Genomic DNA, 13,948 nt, shown 5'->3' on the forward strand with positions numbered 1-13,948 from the left:
TGAAAATGGCCTGCTCGGCGGGCGCTACGGCCGTGTCGATCGCACACGCGTTGATGCAGCGGCCTGGCTACTTCATCAGCTCCCCCGCGTGCCCCAAGGGAGGGTGGGCTCGATCCGCTACATCTGTTGCCCAGCCCTACCGTGTCCATGCCAAAGAACGGCGCGTGGAACGGCGCACCCGGCCGTAGTGAGATCGGCTGTGATCCGTGTCCCTTGGCGGCTCGTACGCCTTGTCTGAGCCGTTCTGCGGGCGTACTGCTGCCCTAGCTAACGGCAACACGCCGCAGAACTACTCGTCGACGTTCGGCATGGGATTTGATCCGCAGGGGGACCTACCCACGGTGTGCCCCTCCACCCAGGTGCGGTGCTGTACACGGCTCCTATGGACCCGCCCAACCCGTATGCGGAGAGGGACAACGACGTTCACCTCGACTGCTCGGCATACCAGCCGCTCCCCGGACAAGACAACGAGGGGAATGGTCCGTCGATCCGGCCGGGGTACCTCTGAACGGCCCACGACGTGGAGACGGGAGCCGACATCTTGTGGGCGTACTAAGACAACTACGGAAACGACCATGGCCAAGCCTCGCCTAACGAAGCCTACGGAGGGGATCCGTACAGTTTCATCATGCCCGATGGCCCTCCGGGCTCCGTCGACGCGTCGTTTGCATCCTCGTACACGATGGAGCTGTTGTTGGAACACATGCCGCCGTCAAGCGGTCGCTACTCACGAGCAATCGGACGCGGATCGAGATGACACACGGCCGAGATCAATTAGCAGCACCAGCAGGTCGACACATGCTACCGGCTCGGCCATGCTGATGTATACTAGCCGGAGGACGGGACGGCCGCGCCGGTCCTGTGGAACCTGGTTGGCGACACGCCCGACACGGTCGCTGCAGGCCCGGTGCCCGAGTTCCAGGCGGCCGTCACCCCGTCAGTCGACCTCGACGTCAAGGTGACGCCCGAGGCTCGCCTGGGGATCCAGATTCGCGTCGGCTCGTCGTTCGGCCTCACGCTGGTGAACAAGCAGATGATCGGCTACGGCATCTATCTGCTGCATAACATTGGCTGCGGGGGCTAGGCCAAAATCGTCGAGTCCACGTAGAGCGTGCAGCCGCGCAGCCTGTTCGCGAGCCCCAACATCATCACCCTGTACACCAACGGCGGTGTCGCCTCCACCACTCTCAAGCGCGACGTACTGCCGCTTCTCGCTGGAGACCTAGAGCGGGGCATTCTCAACAGCGCGAACGGCTAGGAGCTCGGGGGTTGCAGGATTCGGGACGATCCTCACGCTAGCGCGCATCGTAGGCATGGACGACGACGTAGTCTGGACTGCAACCTGTTCTCGCCCCAACAGGTGCTGGAAGTCAGCCTGCAGAACTTGTTCAATACGCGGGGGCCTAGCAGGAACGAGCTGGCGCTGACATGGGGCCCGTCTGGCAGCAGTCGACCTAGGGCATGTGAAACTCCATACTGGGCACGATTTCGACGAACATCGCTTCGGCGCCCAACTGGAAGTTGTTGGGGTCGTCGTCGTCTGCTTCTGGTACTGGTTGAACACTAACCTCGGACAGTGACCCCGGCTCTCACCTTATATGTACCCGGCGCAGATCTCGCAAGCAAGTAGCTTCTCGTCGGCTTTTTATGAACCCAATGCGGCCGGACATTTCGGGGGGCTACTGGGTGAGGCGCAGCTTCACCATGGGACTGGCTGAGTCGTCGAGGCCAACGCCGCTGCCAGGGGCGCCCAGACGACCTCCTCTTGGTTGAATTCCAGGCAGAGCAGCCCGATCGCCACCAATATATATATATAGTCTGCGCCATCACAAGTTTGGCCACAATGACATCTACCAGTCCTCTGTCTGCAACGGGTGGCGTTTTAGCGGGACGTTCAGCAGTCCTGCCTGAAAGACACACGCACGTGTCGTTGGCGCTAAAAAGAACAACGGATGGAACACGCCCGTGCCCGAACGGAGCATAAAATGGGACTCGGTAGGCACGAGGGCAGGGATAATGGCCAATCAATCCCAAGCTATCGTAAAGATATTATTAACCTAAACCGTTACGTTGGAACGCCGTTGGAGCGCAGGAGCGTTTGGGTCATGCTATCATAATGCTACCGTCAGGGGCCAGACAAGTCAGGCAGAAACATCTGAAGATCAGAATATTGAGAGTGAGCCATTCGCGCATAGCGGGGAGCCTTCACACTAATAAATCAGCACTGGAGCCACTACTGACCGTTTTTGCAGTGCTCGGAACCCGTCCCTTGCGCCAGCTGTTGAGCCTCATATCCACCACCCTGGGCCTAGGAGTCAAGCAGGTGGCCAGTTTGACCCTACCAGGTATTTGGGCCGACAGGGCACCTATTTATCCGCATCCGCAGAAGATGGGATGGCTCATTTCCAGAGGGCTGAGATTACTCAGCTCAGCTCAAAGCGAGACTGCGAGAGGCTCTCTCCCGTGGTGCGGCCCCCAAATTAGCTCCATGTACGATGAACGGGGCCCCTGTCGCCATAATCCGTAATTTGGCCACGGTATTTTCAGAGCCCCCAACTGGTCAAGTTCAGGGGCTGAGTGTGGGTGGTGGCTTAGATAAGAGCCAGCCTTTCCTTGGCGCTTTTCCCCTTACCAAGACAAAAAAAATCAGGCAACGGATTGGTTGGTCCAGCGGGATGTGTGATTCGGCCCTGTCTACTGATGAAGGGGGGTGGGAGGCAAGCCGTAAACCTGAGTCCTCCCTCCCCCGCTGCCTTTCCTCCTCCGCGCCCGTCCCGACCGCGTCTTCGCGCCCGTCCCGTCGCAACACCACGGGGAATAAGCCGACGACGACGAGCAACCCTCTGAGCACTTAAACACGACAGCACCATGCGCCTAGGCTTGGGCGCTAGCGGATCCTGCGCCGGCGACGCCGTGCGCTCAATGCCCACCAGGGTTTGGATCATCAGTTTGGCCAGCCTCTTCGTTATCACCTTGCCTTTCATATACCATTCGCATCTCCCTCCTTTATCTTGGTCAAAACATCATCCTCATCCCCATCCCCATCCCCATCCCCATCCGCCCCCGCATCCGCCCCCGCCCCCGCCCCCGGACCCGGAGGGTGGGCCGCCTCCTCCCGCGCCTCCGGTGACGGCCCCTACCGGAAAGGATGGGCTGAAAATCTGGGAGCCTCCAGACATGGATCCCCTCGTTCACGGCATCCACGCTTCGGACGGCATCAAGCGGAAGCCAACTTATCCGCTAATCCCCTTCCCGCCCTCGCCCATGACCAACCCTCCCCAAAGAGACGATATACAGCGTCCGTGGCTCGGGGCTGTCATTTGCGCTGCGTGGGATATCGAGCGGCGCATGTTGATTCGCTACACCTGGATGAAGCTCTTCAAGAACGTTCCTATGGACCACCGATTCGTCGTTTCTAACCCCGGGCCACACTGGACCGACATTATCAGCCAGGAAAACAAGACCTACGGTGATATGATTGTTTTAGAACACCTCCCCGAAGACGACTTCACCGCGAATACGGTCAAGACGATCGAGTTTTACCGCTGGCTTGTCGACAACAACCAAAGGTACGAGTTCGTTTCCAAGATGGATACCGACTTGTTCGTCAACGCCCGCGCCATGTACGACCAGAAGCTTCTGCCGCGGTTAGAATCTACCCCCGCGGGGCTCAGAGCGACTGTCAACTACACGACCATTGGGCAATTCTACTACGACTCGTACCACCACGCCTCGTTTCCGCACGGGGCCATCTACACGGTCACCTGGGACGTCGTCGAGCTGCTGCCCAAGCTCCAGGACCAGTACCACATCATCGCGGGAGAGGACGTAACCATGGCTTGGCTGCTGATGAAGGGCAAGCAAAAGGTGACCATGGTGGTCCTCAGCGAGGCCGAGAAGTTCGAGTTCGACCGCACCGACATGCGGCCGACCCCCCCGGGGTGGGGAAGGACGCCCTGGGCGCGCGAAGGGACCGACGTCACCTCGAGCTGGCACGCTATGCACGGCTCCAACATCCTCGCCATCCACCAGCTCAAGAAGGACGACGACTGGCTCATGGTGACGCAGGAATTCAACGAGACCGGCGTCAAGGAGATGCCGCCTTACCCCAAGGACCAGCCCAACGATGACGGCCCCAAGCCCAGCTACCCGCGGCCTTACTGGACACAGATCCCCGACGACTATTGGGAGGTTGACTACGATGGCACGTTTCTGTGCAACGGCATATGGAAGCTGGAGCCTGGTGTGGGGAGGGATATGAAGAAAAAGGAGTAATTTTGTTCGCATATAATAGATTTTTAGACGAGCGCGAACCGGTGGCGTCATAACATCCAGAACTCTCATAAAGATTCTAGGTCTTTGTATTTTGTATCTTGTATCTTAATTAAATCACCTTCCTTGTTCCCTCATACTCTCTCTCTTTCCACCTCACAGTTGACGAGGCAGGTAGGTATTGAACCGGTGCCTCCGGGACACCACAGCGCCCGCACCACCCTGGCCCAAGACTCATCAGGTCTGTGCTGCGCGGCACTCTCAACAGCAACGAAACCGGGGGGGAGAGAGTCAAAGAAAGAGTCGGTCTCTTCGGACCATATCCTCTGTGCTCGCAGGATCTGACACCACGCACCTGAAACCCTAACCCCAGCGGGGACTTTTTGCTTCATCAATTCCACAGTTCAATCAAGGCCCAATGCCACACTGCAGCTCCACCAACAAAGCAGCTAGAGCTGCACTAAGACAGGTCTCCAAAACGCTTCCCACTAGTACTGAGAAAGAATAGCTCGAGTCCCGCGTCCAACCCGGGGCCTCGTGCAATGCTAGCTGGGCGAAAATCCCGGGCCGCGGGCCCTCCGCCGCCATCGACAATCCTCGCGCTCGATACCAGCGGCGCCGACACGATCGACGCCGGTTTTGTGACCGGGGACAAGACCGACGGCTCCAAAGACATACATCGGGTCCGACGTGAAAAATTGCTGGGATTTTAACGAATCAACCTTCCGCCGGCTGGCTGGTCGGGAAGGGATCATGGTCTAATCCCCAAGAAAACCCTTTCCCATGCATTTCCAAGAGAGTGAGTGATAGGCCCCGAGGATTCCCATACCAGGAACTTCAGGAACTTCAGGAGCTACCCAGGCATGTACCACCTCCTATTTTTGTCCATGCAACCCGGGCTGGGCGCACAAGAGGGAAACAATACCAGCTCCGGTACCTTGCTATGCGACACCGAAATAGGGGGCACCGGAAAGCGCTAGATAGTAGTTGGAGTCGAGTGCGCAATGAATGAGTGTAACCGACCCGAAAGTCGTAGGTCTTCTCAATACACAGTGGGCGGTGGCGTACTGTACAGTTGCGTAAAGTCGGCGGGAAAGCCCCACAACTAACTATGCACAACACCTACCTTACCCTCCGAATCTGCGACCCCACATTAGAGCCATAACCCCGCCAATGATGGTTTAGTTTCTGGCCGTTTTAACCAGGCAATGCAGAAGCTAACTCCTCAGCATCCCTCCACATATCCAAAATCGTCTGCGCGGTTTGACAAAAAAAAATGGCATCACCTTCGGCGCCAGCGCCCAGCAGCGATGCCGGGAACAAGCCGTCTCAGCCTGTCGCCATTGTGTGCGTTGGCATGGCCGGGTCGGGCAAGACGACGTTTATGCAGCAGATCAACGCCCACCTCCACGGCAAGAAGGAGCCGCCTTATGTGATCAACCTCGACCCAGCGGTAACGCACGCGCCGTTTGAGAGCAACATCGACATCCGCGACTCGGTCAATTACAAGGAAGTGATGAAGCAGTACAATCTGGGGCCGAACGGAGGCATCCTGACGTCGCTGAATCTCTTCGCGACGAAAGTCGACCAGGTCGTGGACCTGCTGGAGAAGAGGACGACGCCCGACCCGGCGAACCCGGCGCGCAAGCCAATCACAAACATCATAGTCGACACGCCCGGCCAGATCGAGGTGTTCGTGTGGTCTGCGTCGGGAACCATCCTGCTCGAGTCGCTGGCCTCGTCCTTCCCTACTGTCATCGCATATATTATCGATACGCCGCGCACGAGTTCGACGTCGACGTTTATGAGCAACATGCTCTACGCGTGCAGCATCTTGTACAAGACGAAGCTCCCCATGATCCTCGTGTTCAACAAGACCGACGTGAAGGACGCGTCGTTTGCCAAGGAGTGGATGACGGACTACGACGCCTTCCAGGCCGCGCTGAACGAAGACGAGATGAACAACGCCTTTGGCGGCCAAGAGGGCGGGGACGGCATGGGTTCGGGGAGCGGCTACATGGGCAGTCTGCTGAACAGCATGAGCCTCATGCTGGAGGAGTTCTATACACATCTGAGCATGGTCGCCGTTAGTTCGCTCTACGGCACTGGAATCGACGAGTTTTTCGAGGCAGTCAAGGAAAAGGCGGAAGAGTTCAAGCGCGACTACCAGCCAGAGCTCGAGAAGAGGCGCGATGAGAGGGAAGAAAACAAGAAGAAGGCGAGAGAGCGGGAGCTGGACAAGATGATGAAGGGCATGTCGATGGGTGGCGGCTCGAAGGATGTGACAGTGGGCGACATTATGGAGGACGACCAGGGTTTAGATGCTATCAGCACCGACGAAAGTAACGATGACGATGACGATGACGATGACGACGAAGAAGCCGGCGATGGTCTACAGAACAGATACGAGGCTGCCATGCAGGAAGACTCGGTTGCCACAGACGCGAGTTTTGCTAAGTATCTCTTTACGCAGCAAGGATAAAAAGGGTTAAAAGTGTTGGGAGAACGACTTTATCGGGTATGGTAGGGACTGGGGCATTAATGGCATTCTCGGCGTTTGGACAGACATGATATCATGATGGGGACTGTAAGAGTTAGGCCTAGACTACATGAAAGGACAAGACTAAAAAGCTTGCCCGCTGCCCCCGAAATTCGTTTCCCCGAACGCCTCGACGAAGAACATGTTCATAGTGATAAGACAATCATCGCAACCCCGTCTCACCACCCCCCCCCCCACAAAAAAAAAAGGTCTCTGTTTCATCCATTATCCATTGGGTTATTACTCAAGCGCTTGCGAGCGCCCGGTTATGGCACGGCACGACTAAGAGACTGATTTGCGAAGCTGAATAATAAGCCGTGCCCCGTCGTCTGAGATATTGCCTGCCTGCCCGTACTACCGCGCCTCGAACTGTACCATTCTGTAGAGAAAACATGGGTAGTCAGCTACCTCAGCCTCGTGACTGCCATTGCGCGGTGGCTGCAAAACAAAACAACGTCTCTCTCACCTCTTGGTGCGCTCCTTGTAGAGCACGCGGGCGCCGCACTTTTGGCAGCGGATGGGAGCGCCCTTCTCGAGCGGCACGCGCACCGCGCAGTCGCCGCAGATGTAGAACATGGTCGACACGCTGTTGTCGGGGATGAACTCGCGCGTCGGGAACGCCGCGCTGCCGCCAAACGTCGGCGAGTTGCCCGTGGGCACCTGGTAGCTCTCGCGAGACATGACGAACGACAAGTTTTGGTGAGAGATGGATGGATAGATCTTGCGCTTCGGCTGCAATGGCGATGTATTGCGATGTGCTGCTGCTGCTGCTGCTATTGCGTTCGGTTGGAGAGCTCGGATCTGTCTATCTGGATGTCGGGCGAGATGGGTGAAGCAAGCGGTGGTGGTGGGGGGAATGATGAGAGGCGGGTTGCGGGATCCGGCGGGGGCGGCTTGAAAGAAAAAAGGCGGCACGCTGTGGCAGAATCGCGCGCTAAGTTTTAACCAGCTGCGAGGTCGAAGGGAAGGGGTCCAAGCTGCGTATTACACGTCACGTGCCCCATTCGGAACGCCGAGCTAGGTACCACTAGGTTGGATAGGGCAAGAAGTTAATATTAGAGCAACAACCAAGGAGAGGCGCCTTGGCAATTACGAGATAGCAAGCCTGTCGGGCGCGTCTAATCCCTGTGCCGAGGCTGCTGTGACTATTTCTGTGAATGCTCGGGTCTGCAATGGCTTTTCTACCCTGACGGAAAGAGCTGTTCCGTACCTTACTTATCACGCAACACCACGGGGCATTGACCACCCTCTCTAACAATACCTACGGATACTGCACTAAAATGATGGCGCCGCCATCCGCAGCAGCAGCCCAGTCGGCCTTTGATCCCGGCCTGCACCACGCCCACGACTCGGCATCGTGCCCCTTTTGCCGAATAGCGGTCATCTATGGCCCGTACGACCCGGCCGACCCGCCAGCGGCCGAGTCCGACGCGCTGAACCCGGACGCCAGCGCACCCAACCCCGCGACGTTCGTCGTGCTGTCGACGCCGCTGCTGGTCGCCTTCCTGGACATCATGCCGCTGTCGCGCGGCCACGTCCTGCTGTGCCCGCGCGAGCACCGGCCGAAGCTCACCGACGTCACGGCCGCCGAGGCGCAGGAGATGGGCGGCTACCTCCGCGTGCTGTCGGCCGCGGTCGCCCAGGCCACGGGCGTGCGCGACTGGAACGTGGTGCAGAACAATGGCGCGGCGGCTGCGCAGGTCGTGCCCCACTGCCACTTCCACATAATACCGCGCCCGGAGCTGCGCGACAAGAGGAGCGAGCGGTTTACGGCCACCATGTTCGGGCGCGGTACGCGCGAGGATCTGGACGAGGACGAGGCGGCGCCACTGGCCGAGCGCATCAGAGAGGCCGTCGCCGAACTCCTTCACGGCGAAGCGCCGCCCGACAGCAGCAAGCCAAAGTTGTAGTAATGGCACCTTGCTTCTTCGCCACTTAGAACACTTCACTTTTTACGACTAGCCGTTGTACCCGCAGCTGGGCTCGTGATATGCAGCTGTTCTGGAAATCACGTATGTTTACTTCCGCCCATAAATTACGGGATGAAAAGATCCTAATTTGGTGTGTATGCCTAGTCTAGCGTGTAAAGCGAATCCGTACTATCTAATATTCTCGAATTCCCCAAACAGCTCCAATGGACATATCCCCAGCCGAATCAATACGTGCCAAACCCTTTAGGTGCTCTTCTGACAGCTCGATCACTCGTCGTCGCCATAGAAGACGGTGACCGGCAGCCAGCCATCCTGGCAGACCTTGAAGCGGTCCGGGATGGCGTCAATCTTGGCCACCTCGTCGTCGCTGAGGCTCCAGCCATCGAGATCATAGTTTGCCTCGACGCGCGACGTCGTCACGCTCTTGGGCAGGACGCTCCAGCCCTTCTGCAGCCCCCACACGAGCAGGATCTGCTGCGGCGTGCGACCCTTGGCCTTTGCGATCGCGTTGATCGTCTCGTTGCTATACAGCGGCGAGTCGCTGCTGCCCAGCGGGGAGTAGCCCGAGGTATGGATGCCGTGGGTGTTGTTGTAGGCGACCAGCTTGGGGGATGGGTTGCCCGGGTGAAGCTCGATCTGGTTCACCGCGGGGACAATCTACACGTGGCCAGCGCCTGGTCAGTTTCTGTGCGATGGTCTGCTGTGCAGCAGCGTGGTTGGCCTGAAATTGCCTCGGGCTTCGAGGGAGGGGGAGATGTGCAACGCACCTTGCAGCTGGGGTCATTCAACAACTTCTCGAGATTCTTGATGCCAAAGTTGCTAACGCCAATGTTTCTGACCTTGCCGGTGCCAACCAGCTTCTGCATCTCGCGCCAAGTGTCGACAAAGTCCCAGTCCACATAGGCCTTGCCCTCGTGGTCCGGGTCCAACGAGCACGGCCAGTGCATCAGGTACAAATCGACGTAGCTGGTGCCCAGGTTCTTGAGCGACTGGTCGATCCCTTCGGCCACGCGCTTGTGCCATGGGTTGTCCAGCTTTGTGGTCAGCCAGATCTCCTCGCGTGGCACGCCCGACGCGCGGATGCCTTCGCCGACCTCCTTCTCGTTGCCGTAGGCGAACGCAGTATCGATGTGGCGATAGCCGGCTCTCGGGGCAGCCTCGACAGCCTTCTCAACCTGGCCGGGCTTGGATTGCCAGGTACCCAGGCCGATGCCGGGGATGGAGTCGCCCGAGTTGAGCTTGAAGGTTTTCCTGGGACATCAAGTTAGCAGGTAAGTGGCCAAATCAGGAGGCCGAGCGAAGGTGCAGTAGCGGTTCACTTACGCTGTGTTCTTTACGGCGGCCATGATTTCTTTTCTGCTGTACCGAGTATATTTCACTGGTATATCTATCGTTGGAGTTGGGCTGGGGGAGAGATATAGTTTTAGGACGTTGGTGCTTTTGGAAAGAAAATAAATTCAGAGCTTCCAGATTTCTCTACGGGAATAAAGAGGACGGAATCTGCGTGGCAATGAAGAGAGAGAGAGAGAGCTGTTACTTCCAGAAAGAAAGGCCCCCAGCCTATGACGTTCTGTCGAGACGCCAACACCGTACAATGTTCGCCGCAACTGTGCCCCGCACTTAGGATACCTAGCATATGATATCGGTGTGGCGAGTGCAGTGATCAAATAGACTAACCTAGAACTTACTAAGGCATGCAGTTTAGGTAAAAGAGACGAAGCCCAGTTATATTCAAGAACAAAAGTCGGTTCCAAGTGGACGCGGGGTGAACTGTGCTATAATACGGACACTGTAACATAATCTCACAAATACTGGAGCCCAGAGAGGAAACCGCGCGAGCTGGCTGCTCAAAGGCAAGACGAATGTGAGGCTTCCACAAAGGTACTTTAGGTAGAGAACCCAAGTGGCATGGAGCAACATTGTATCAAAATTCCATTCTGCTTGTTTAGGAGTCTGCAGCGAAGATTTGTGCAAGGCTTATAAACGAGGATGGAATTGGGAATCGCTTCCATCTTACGCTGCCGCTTACCCCTGATTGCCTGCAAAATCCAACACTCGAGAGGATGAGGGAGCGGGGCTTCGGGAGGCGTCACACGAAATGCTGGAACTTGGACGGATTTACAGTGCTTGGGTTCGATCTGGTTAGGGTACGGATACTGTACCCTCCATCCTCATTGCAAGACGACTACGAAGGAATTATATTATTACACACGACTGATATAGGGAGGCCAAAAGACACGAGTAAAATTGAGTGATGAAATTTTTTCCCGAAGATTGAGAAAACCCTTCGCCAGCTAGCGCTGCAAAAACAACTTGCTAAGAGGTAGAAACAGGCAACGAGCTACATTGAAACTGCTCGTCGCCTCTCGTTCTGACCACGTACTCAATCAACCATCTGTACCACTGCTCCTGAAGGTGGCACATAACGCCGCGTAGTGATGGGTCAGGTCGAGGACATTCTGTGGCAGGCTCGTGGCCTGTACAATGCTCCTCACCTTCACGGCCCCCTCGTCCTCGATCAACATCCGGACCGTGTGGAGCAATTCGGGCGAGAACTCGCTGTACCATCTGTACTGCCACGTAACTAGCCGGATTGTTGCGGCAATTGTCTCCCGCGTGTTCTTGTTCTTCTCAAACACCCGCAATATTCCCGTCAACGCCTTGGGACTGAACCGCAGAGACAGACAAGCCCGGTACGCCTCTACGGCTTCGTCGATATGCTGCAGTCGCTCGGCGAGGCTGCCGAGAATCTCCCATTCCTCGGCCGACTTCTTGTACTGCATGCTTTGCGCACGATATTGCGCCATCTGTGTCCTCCAGATAGTGTAAACACGGAGATCTTCGTAGAGAACCATGAATAAACTGTCCAGCCAGCGTTCACAGAGTCGCTTATTGTTCAGGCGCGAGAAATGCTCATCAATGTCACCCTATATCGGAGAGTTAGTGACGTGTCCAGGCTAGGTCAAAAAGCTCTCTACGGGTGTGAAAAAATGCGCAGGCCGAGACTCGGGTATTGCGATAAGTTGGAGCTGTAGGCACTCACATTCTCGCCGTCCTTCTTGACCTCTTCCGGATCCATGGCGCTGGACGGCCTCTCCAGATCAGCGGCCTTCCCATTGGCGACAAGAGTGGGCGCCATAGATGCGCTGTCGGCCTCTTTAAGCGTATCGTTGTCCTTCTCCGCGTCCTCTTCCCCTTCGCCATCAGAGGCATCGCCATTGGTGGCAGGATCCGGAGTTCCGCGGAGTGCATCGGTGCTAGCGTTGCGTTTCGCGGGATACGCCTGCTGCACCGTCTCCTGCTTCTCGCTCCGGTACTCATCTTCCATGACGAAAACATTGCTGCGAATTTTCAACAGCTGGTCCCATCCGATCTTGGCTGTCATCTCGGTCAAAATGCCATATGCCTGTTTAAAGGTCCCTCGATACGCGGACGCGCGGAGATTGAGGAGATTCGGGTCAACCTGCTCTAAGTATCTTGATTCGGGCTCGCTGTCGATCTCGTCTAGCCTCGTCTCGGGGAGGGTGGGGAGAAGAACGTCCTTAGGCTCAGGCATGATAGGGGCGTCCTTGTCCTGGTAGGTAAACATGGGGCAAGAGTTGAGAATCGTGAGGGCATTCTCCCAGTCTTCCATGGCAACATAGACCTGGGCAAGTCTCGCCCACGTCCCAAATTCACTTGGTGCGGCGATAGTACTCCGGTCCGCGCAGCCGAGGGCCATGCGCAACCTCTCCTCCTTTTGTTCCGGCGTCGCTGCAATCTCGGCCTTCTTCAGCAAAAACTCTGCCTGGGTGTCGAGCATCACGTAATCCATGGGGTGTTCCTTGAGAGCTTCGTGGAGAACGCGAACCCCTTCAACTTCCTCATTGCCCATGAACAAGACCTTGGCTAGCAGCGAGGCTACTTCAACATTCTGCGAGCGAAGCTTTTCAAAGAGGTTGATTCCCGATGCATAACGGCCAGTTGTGTGAAAATACTTCAAAATGCCGGTTGTCAGGTGGTTGGAAACGGCATTGGGAACTTGCACAACCGCATCAGAACCAAGCTGCCAGCCTGCGAACACGTGTCAGTGAGAGCCACGAGCGAAGTTGGTGCGCCACATCCCCCTTACCCCTGAAGAATAGCTGCTCGGCAGAGCTGAGGAATCGATGCTCAGTCTCGGTGCTAGTGACAGGGTTGAATCGCCTGACACCCATAATCTTTTTAATTGTGTCGCCACTGCCGTCGTCGGCATACGAATAGGCTCGAAGTACACTGCAGAGATATGTCTCGAGCCAGAGCTCGTCGGTCGCCTTCCGCTTCTCGCCTCGCTCATCAATGCAGTAGCTTTCGACGGAACCGGGGAAGGGAGCATGCACGCGCATGTCAACTCGAGAGAATGCATTGTAGCAGCTAGTTGGCAGCATCAGCAGTTGCATCAATGTTTAGATCGGCACGAAGGGAGAAAAGACACCTACCAGTAAGTTCCCTCGACGGTTTTGGCAGTCGCCCCCTGCCCGAACTCCTTATACGTCAAGGTGTTCACATAGGCAGCAAGACTCGCCGAGGACGATGCGTCTACGCCGGTAACATGATGGTAAACACCGATCTTTACGTCATGTTAGCCAACTATAGGAACGGTAGCATCAGGGCTCAAGCCAGCGCGAACCTGCTTTGTTGGATTCCTCAGAGGTTGCTTCAACAGGTGAACGAGATCGGGGGGGCCAAGCTCGCGCAAAGCGATCAAAGACTCGGTGCGGGCATCAATGGCTTCGTGGATAACCTCTTCGGTGATCCTGAGCAAAGGCATATTGTTAGCTACTCAGCCTTATGCGATGACGACGATGGTGAATGCGTACTCGGGGACAGCTGGCGCAACCATTGCAACGATGGGTGGGCCGCCGCGTGGCGGGATTGGTGATGGATGGAGAGCTGCGATGGGGTGCGAGATTGTAAACTCGAAGGGACCAAGGTTGCCGATCTATTGGCAATGAGACATTTGCGCGCGGCCGGTTACTGGCTTCGCGCTTCCTGCTGCGAGCTAGGCGATGCCGTCCAACGTCTTGATCGGACCCCGTTCCTGCGGAATTTGTGTTCGCAGCTCTGTGTCCTGGCCTAGCCAGATGTGTCAGGTCCAGGTCTGGCAGCTTGCTTGCTTAGTGCTGCACTACACTGCCTGGCTGCACAAAGATACATACAGAACGCACGGACTAGTTAAGAAAGCTGA

At 56.7% G+C, this 13,948-nt stretch overlaps 8 protein-coding genes across 8 annotated transcripts; 4 read left to right on the plus strand and 4 right to left on the minus strand.

The window, feature by feature from the left end:
- Positions 1 to 5: 5 nt before the first annotated feature.
- Positions 6 to 1,084, plus strand: B0T26DRAFT_673439 (uncharacterized protein; the record flags this gene model as incomplete). Its single annotated transcript, XM_060439597.1, has 5 exons — positions 6 to 103; positions 135 to 187; positions 360 to 479; positions 585 to 652; positions 833 to 1,084. The coding sequence occupies 5 exons, from the start codon at positions 6 to 8 to the stop codon at positions 1,082 to 1,084; spliced, it is 591 nt and encodes a 196-aa protein (XP_060297563.1).
- A 1,952-nt stretch (positions 1,085 to 3,036) lies between these two features.
- B0T26DRAFT_699895 (galactosyltransferase-domain-containing protein) lies at positions 3,037 to 4,409 on the plus strand. Its single transcript, XM_060441498.1, has one exon. The coding sequence runs from the start codon at positions 3,178 to 3,180 to the stop codon at positions 4,273 to 4,275; it is 1,098 nt and encodes a 365-aa protein (XP_060297564.1). The 5' UTR covers positions 3,037 to 3,177; the 3' UTR covers positions 4,276 to 4,409.
- Positions 4,410 to 5,438, minus strand: B0T26DRAFT_699896 (uncharacterized protein). Its single transcript, XM_060441499.1, has one exon. It carries the CDS (start codon positions 4,946 to 4,948, stop codon positions 4,733 to 4,735), a length of 216 nt encoding a protein of 71 aa, XP_060297565.1. The 5' UTR covers positions 4,949 to 5,438; the 3' UTR covers positions 4,410 to 4,732.
- A 110-nt stretch (positions 5,439 to 5,548) lies between these two features.
- On the plus strand, positions 5,549 to 6,754 carry B0T26DRAFT_749141 (uncharacterized protein; the record flags this gene model as incomplete). Its single annotated transcript, XM_060445059.1, has 1 exon — positions 5,549 to 6,754. The coding sequence occupies one exon, from the start codon at positions 5,549 to 5,551 to the stop codon at positions 6,752 to 6,754; it is 1,206 nt and encodes a 401-aa protein (XP_060297566.1).
- A 411-nt stretch (positions 6,755 to 7,165) lies between these two features.
- B0T26DRAFT_749142 (metallothionein-I transcription activator) lies at positions 7,166 to 7,492 on the minus strand (the record flags this gene model as incomplete). Its single annotated transcript, XM_060445060.1, has 2 exons — positions 7,166 to 7,190; positions 7,278 to 7,492. The coding sequence occupies 2 exons, from the start codon at positions 7,490 to 7,492 to the stop codon at positions 7,166 to 7,168; spliced, it is 240 nt and encodes a 79-aa protein (XP_060297567.1).
- A 602-nt stretch (positions 7,493 to 8,094) lies between these two features.
- Positions 8,095 to 8,721, plus strand: B0T26DRAFT_642319 (HIT-like domain-containing protein; the record flags this gene model as incomplete). Its single annotated transcript, XM_060437431.1, has 1 exon — positions 8,095 to 8,721. The coding sequence occupies one exon, from the start codon at positions 8,095 to 8,097 to the stop codon at positions 8,719 to 8,721; it is 627 nt and encodes a 208-aa protein (XP_060297568.1).
- Positions 8,722 to 8,803: 82 nt separating this feature from the next.
- On the minus strand, positions 8,804 to 10,446 carry B0T26DRAFT_189543 (NADP-dependent oxidoreductase domain-containing protein). The gene is made up of 4 exons (XM_060433669.1): positions 10,066 to 10,446; positions 9,510 to 9,993; positions 8,881 to 9,399; positions 8,804 to 8,823 (listed from the first exon to the last, which is right to left on the minus strand). Exons 1-3 carry the CDS (start codon positions 10,086 to 10,088, stop codon positions 9,010 to 9,012), a joined length of 897 nt encoding a protein of 298 aa, XP_060297569.1. The 5' UTR covers positions 10,089 to 10,446; the 3' UTR covers positions 8,804 to 8,823; positions 8,881 to 9,009.
- Positions 10,447 to 10,854: 408 nt separating this feature from the next.
- B0T26DRAFT_699907 (bud site selection protein) lies at positions 10,855 to 13,948 on the minus strand. The gene is made up of 6 exons (XM_060441500.1): positions 13,581 to 13,948; positions 13,391 to 13,517; positions 13,200 to 13,330; positions 12,854 to 13,134; positions 11,786 to 12,795; positions 10,855 to 11,669 (listed from the first exon to the last, which is right to left on the minus strand). Exons 1-6 carry the CDS (start codon positions 13,601 to 13,603, stop codon positions 11,130 to 11,132), a joined length of 2,112 nt encoding a protein of 703 aa, XP_060297570.1. The 5' UTR covers positions 13,604 to 13,948; the 3' UTR covers positions 10,855 to 11,129.

The sequence above is a fragment of the Lasiosphaeria miniovina genome (assembly GCF_030549165.1).
Source record: "Lasiosphaeria miniovina strain SMH2392-1A chromosome Unknown B0T26scaffold_3, whole genome shotgun sequence".
NCBI classification, from domain to species: Eukaryota; Fungi; Ascomycota; class Sordariomycetes; order Sordariales; family Lasiosphaeriaceae; genus Lasiosphaeria; species Lasiosphaeria miniovina.

Bases quoted from the DNA above. Each gene is read 5' to 3' on its own strand.
- B0T26DRAFT_699907 (XM_060441500.1), bottom strand. From the start codon at position 13,603: ATGGTTGCGCCAGCTGTCCCCGA. The intron at 13,518-13,580 runs GTACGCATTCAC...GCCTTTGCTCAG, and splicing joins GTTGCGCCAGCTGTCCCCGA to GATCACCGAAGAGGTTATCC. The intron at 13,331-13,390 runs GTTCGCGCTGGC...CATGACGTAAAG, and splicing joins TGAGGAATCCAACAAAGCAG to ATCGGTGTTTACCATCATGT.
- B0T26DRAFT_699895 (XM_060441498.1), top strand. From the start codon at position 3,178: ATGGATCCCCTCGTTCACGGCATCCACGCTTCGGACGGCATCAAGCGG.
- B0T26DRAFT_189543 (XM_060433669.1), bottom strand. From the start codon at position 10,088: ATGGCCGCCGTAAAGAACACAGC. The intron at 9,994-10,065 runs GTAAGTGAACCG...TTGATGTCCCAG, and splicing joins GCCGCCGTAAAGAACACAGC to GAAAACCTTCAAGCTCAACT. The intron at 9,400-9,509 runs GTGCGTTGCACA...GGCCACGTGTAG, and splicing joins TGAATGACCCCAGCTGCAAG to ATTGTCCCCGCGGTGAACCA.
- B0T26DRAFT_699896 (XM_060441499.1), bottom strand. From the start codon at position 4,948: ATGTCTTTGGAGCCGTCGGTCTTGTCCCCGGTCACAAAACCGGCGTCG.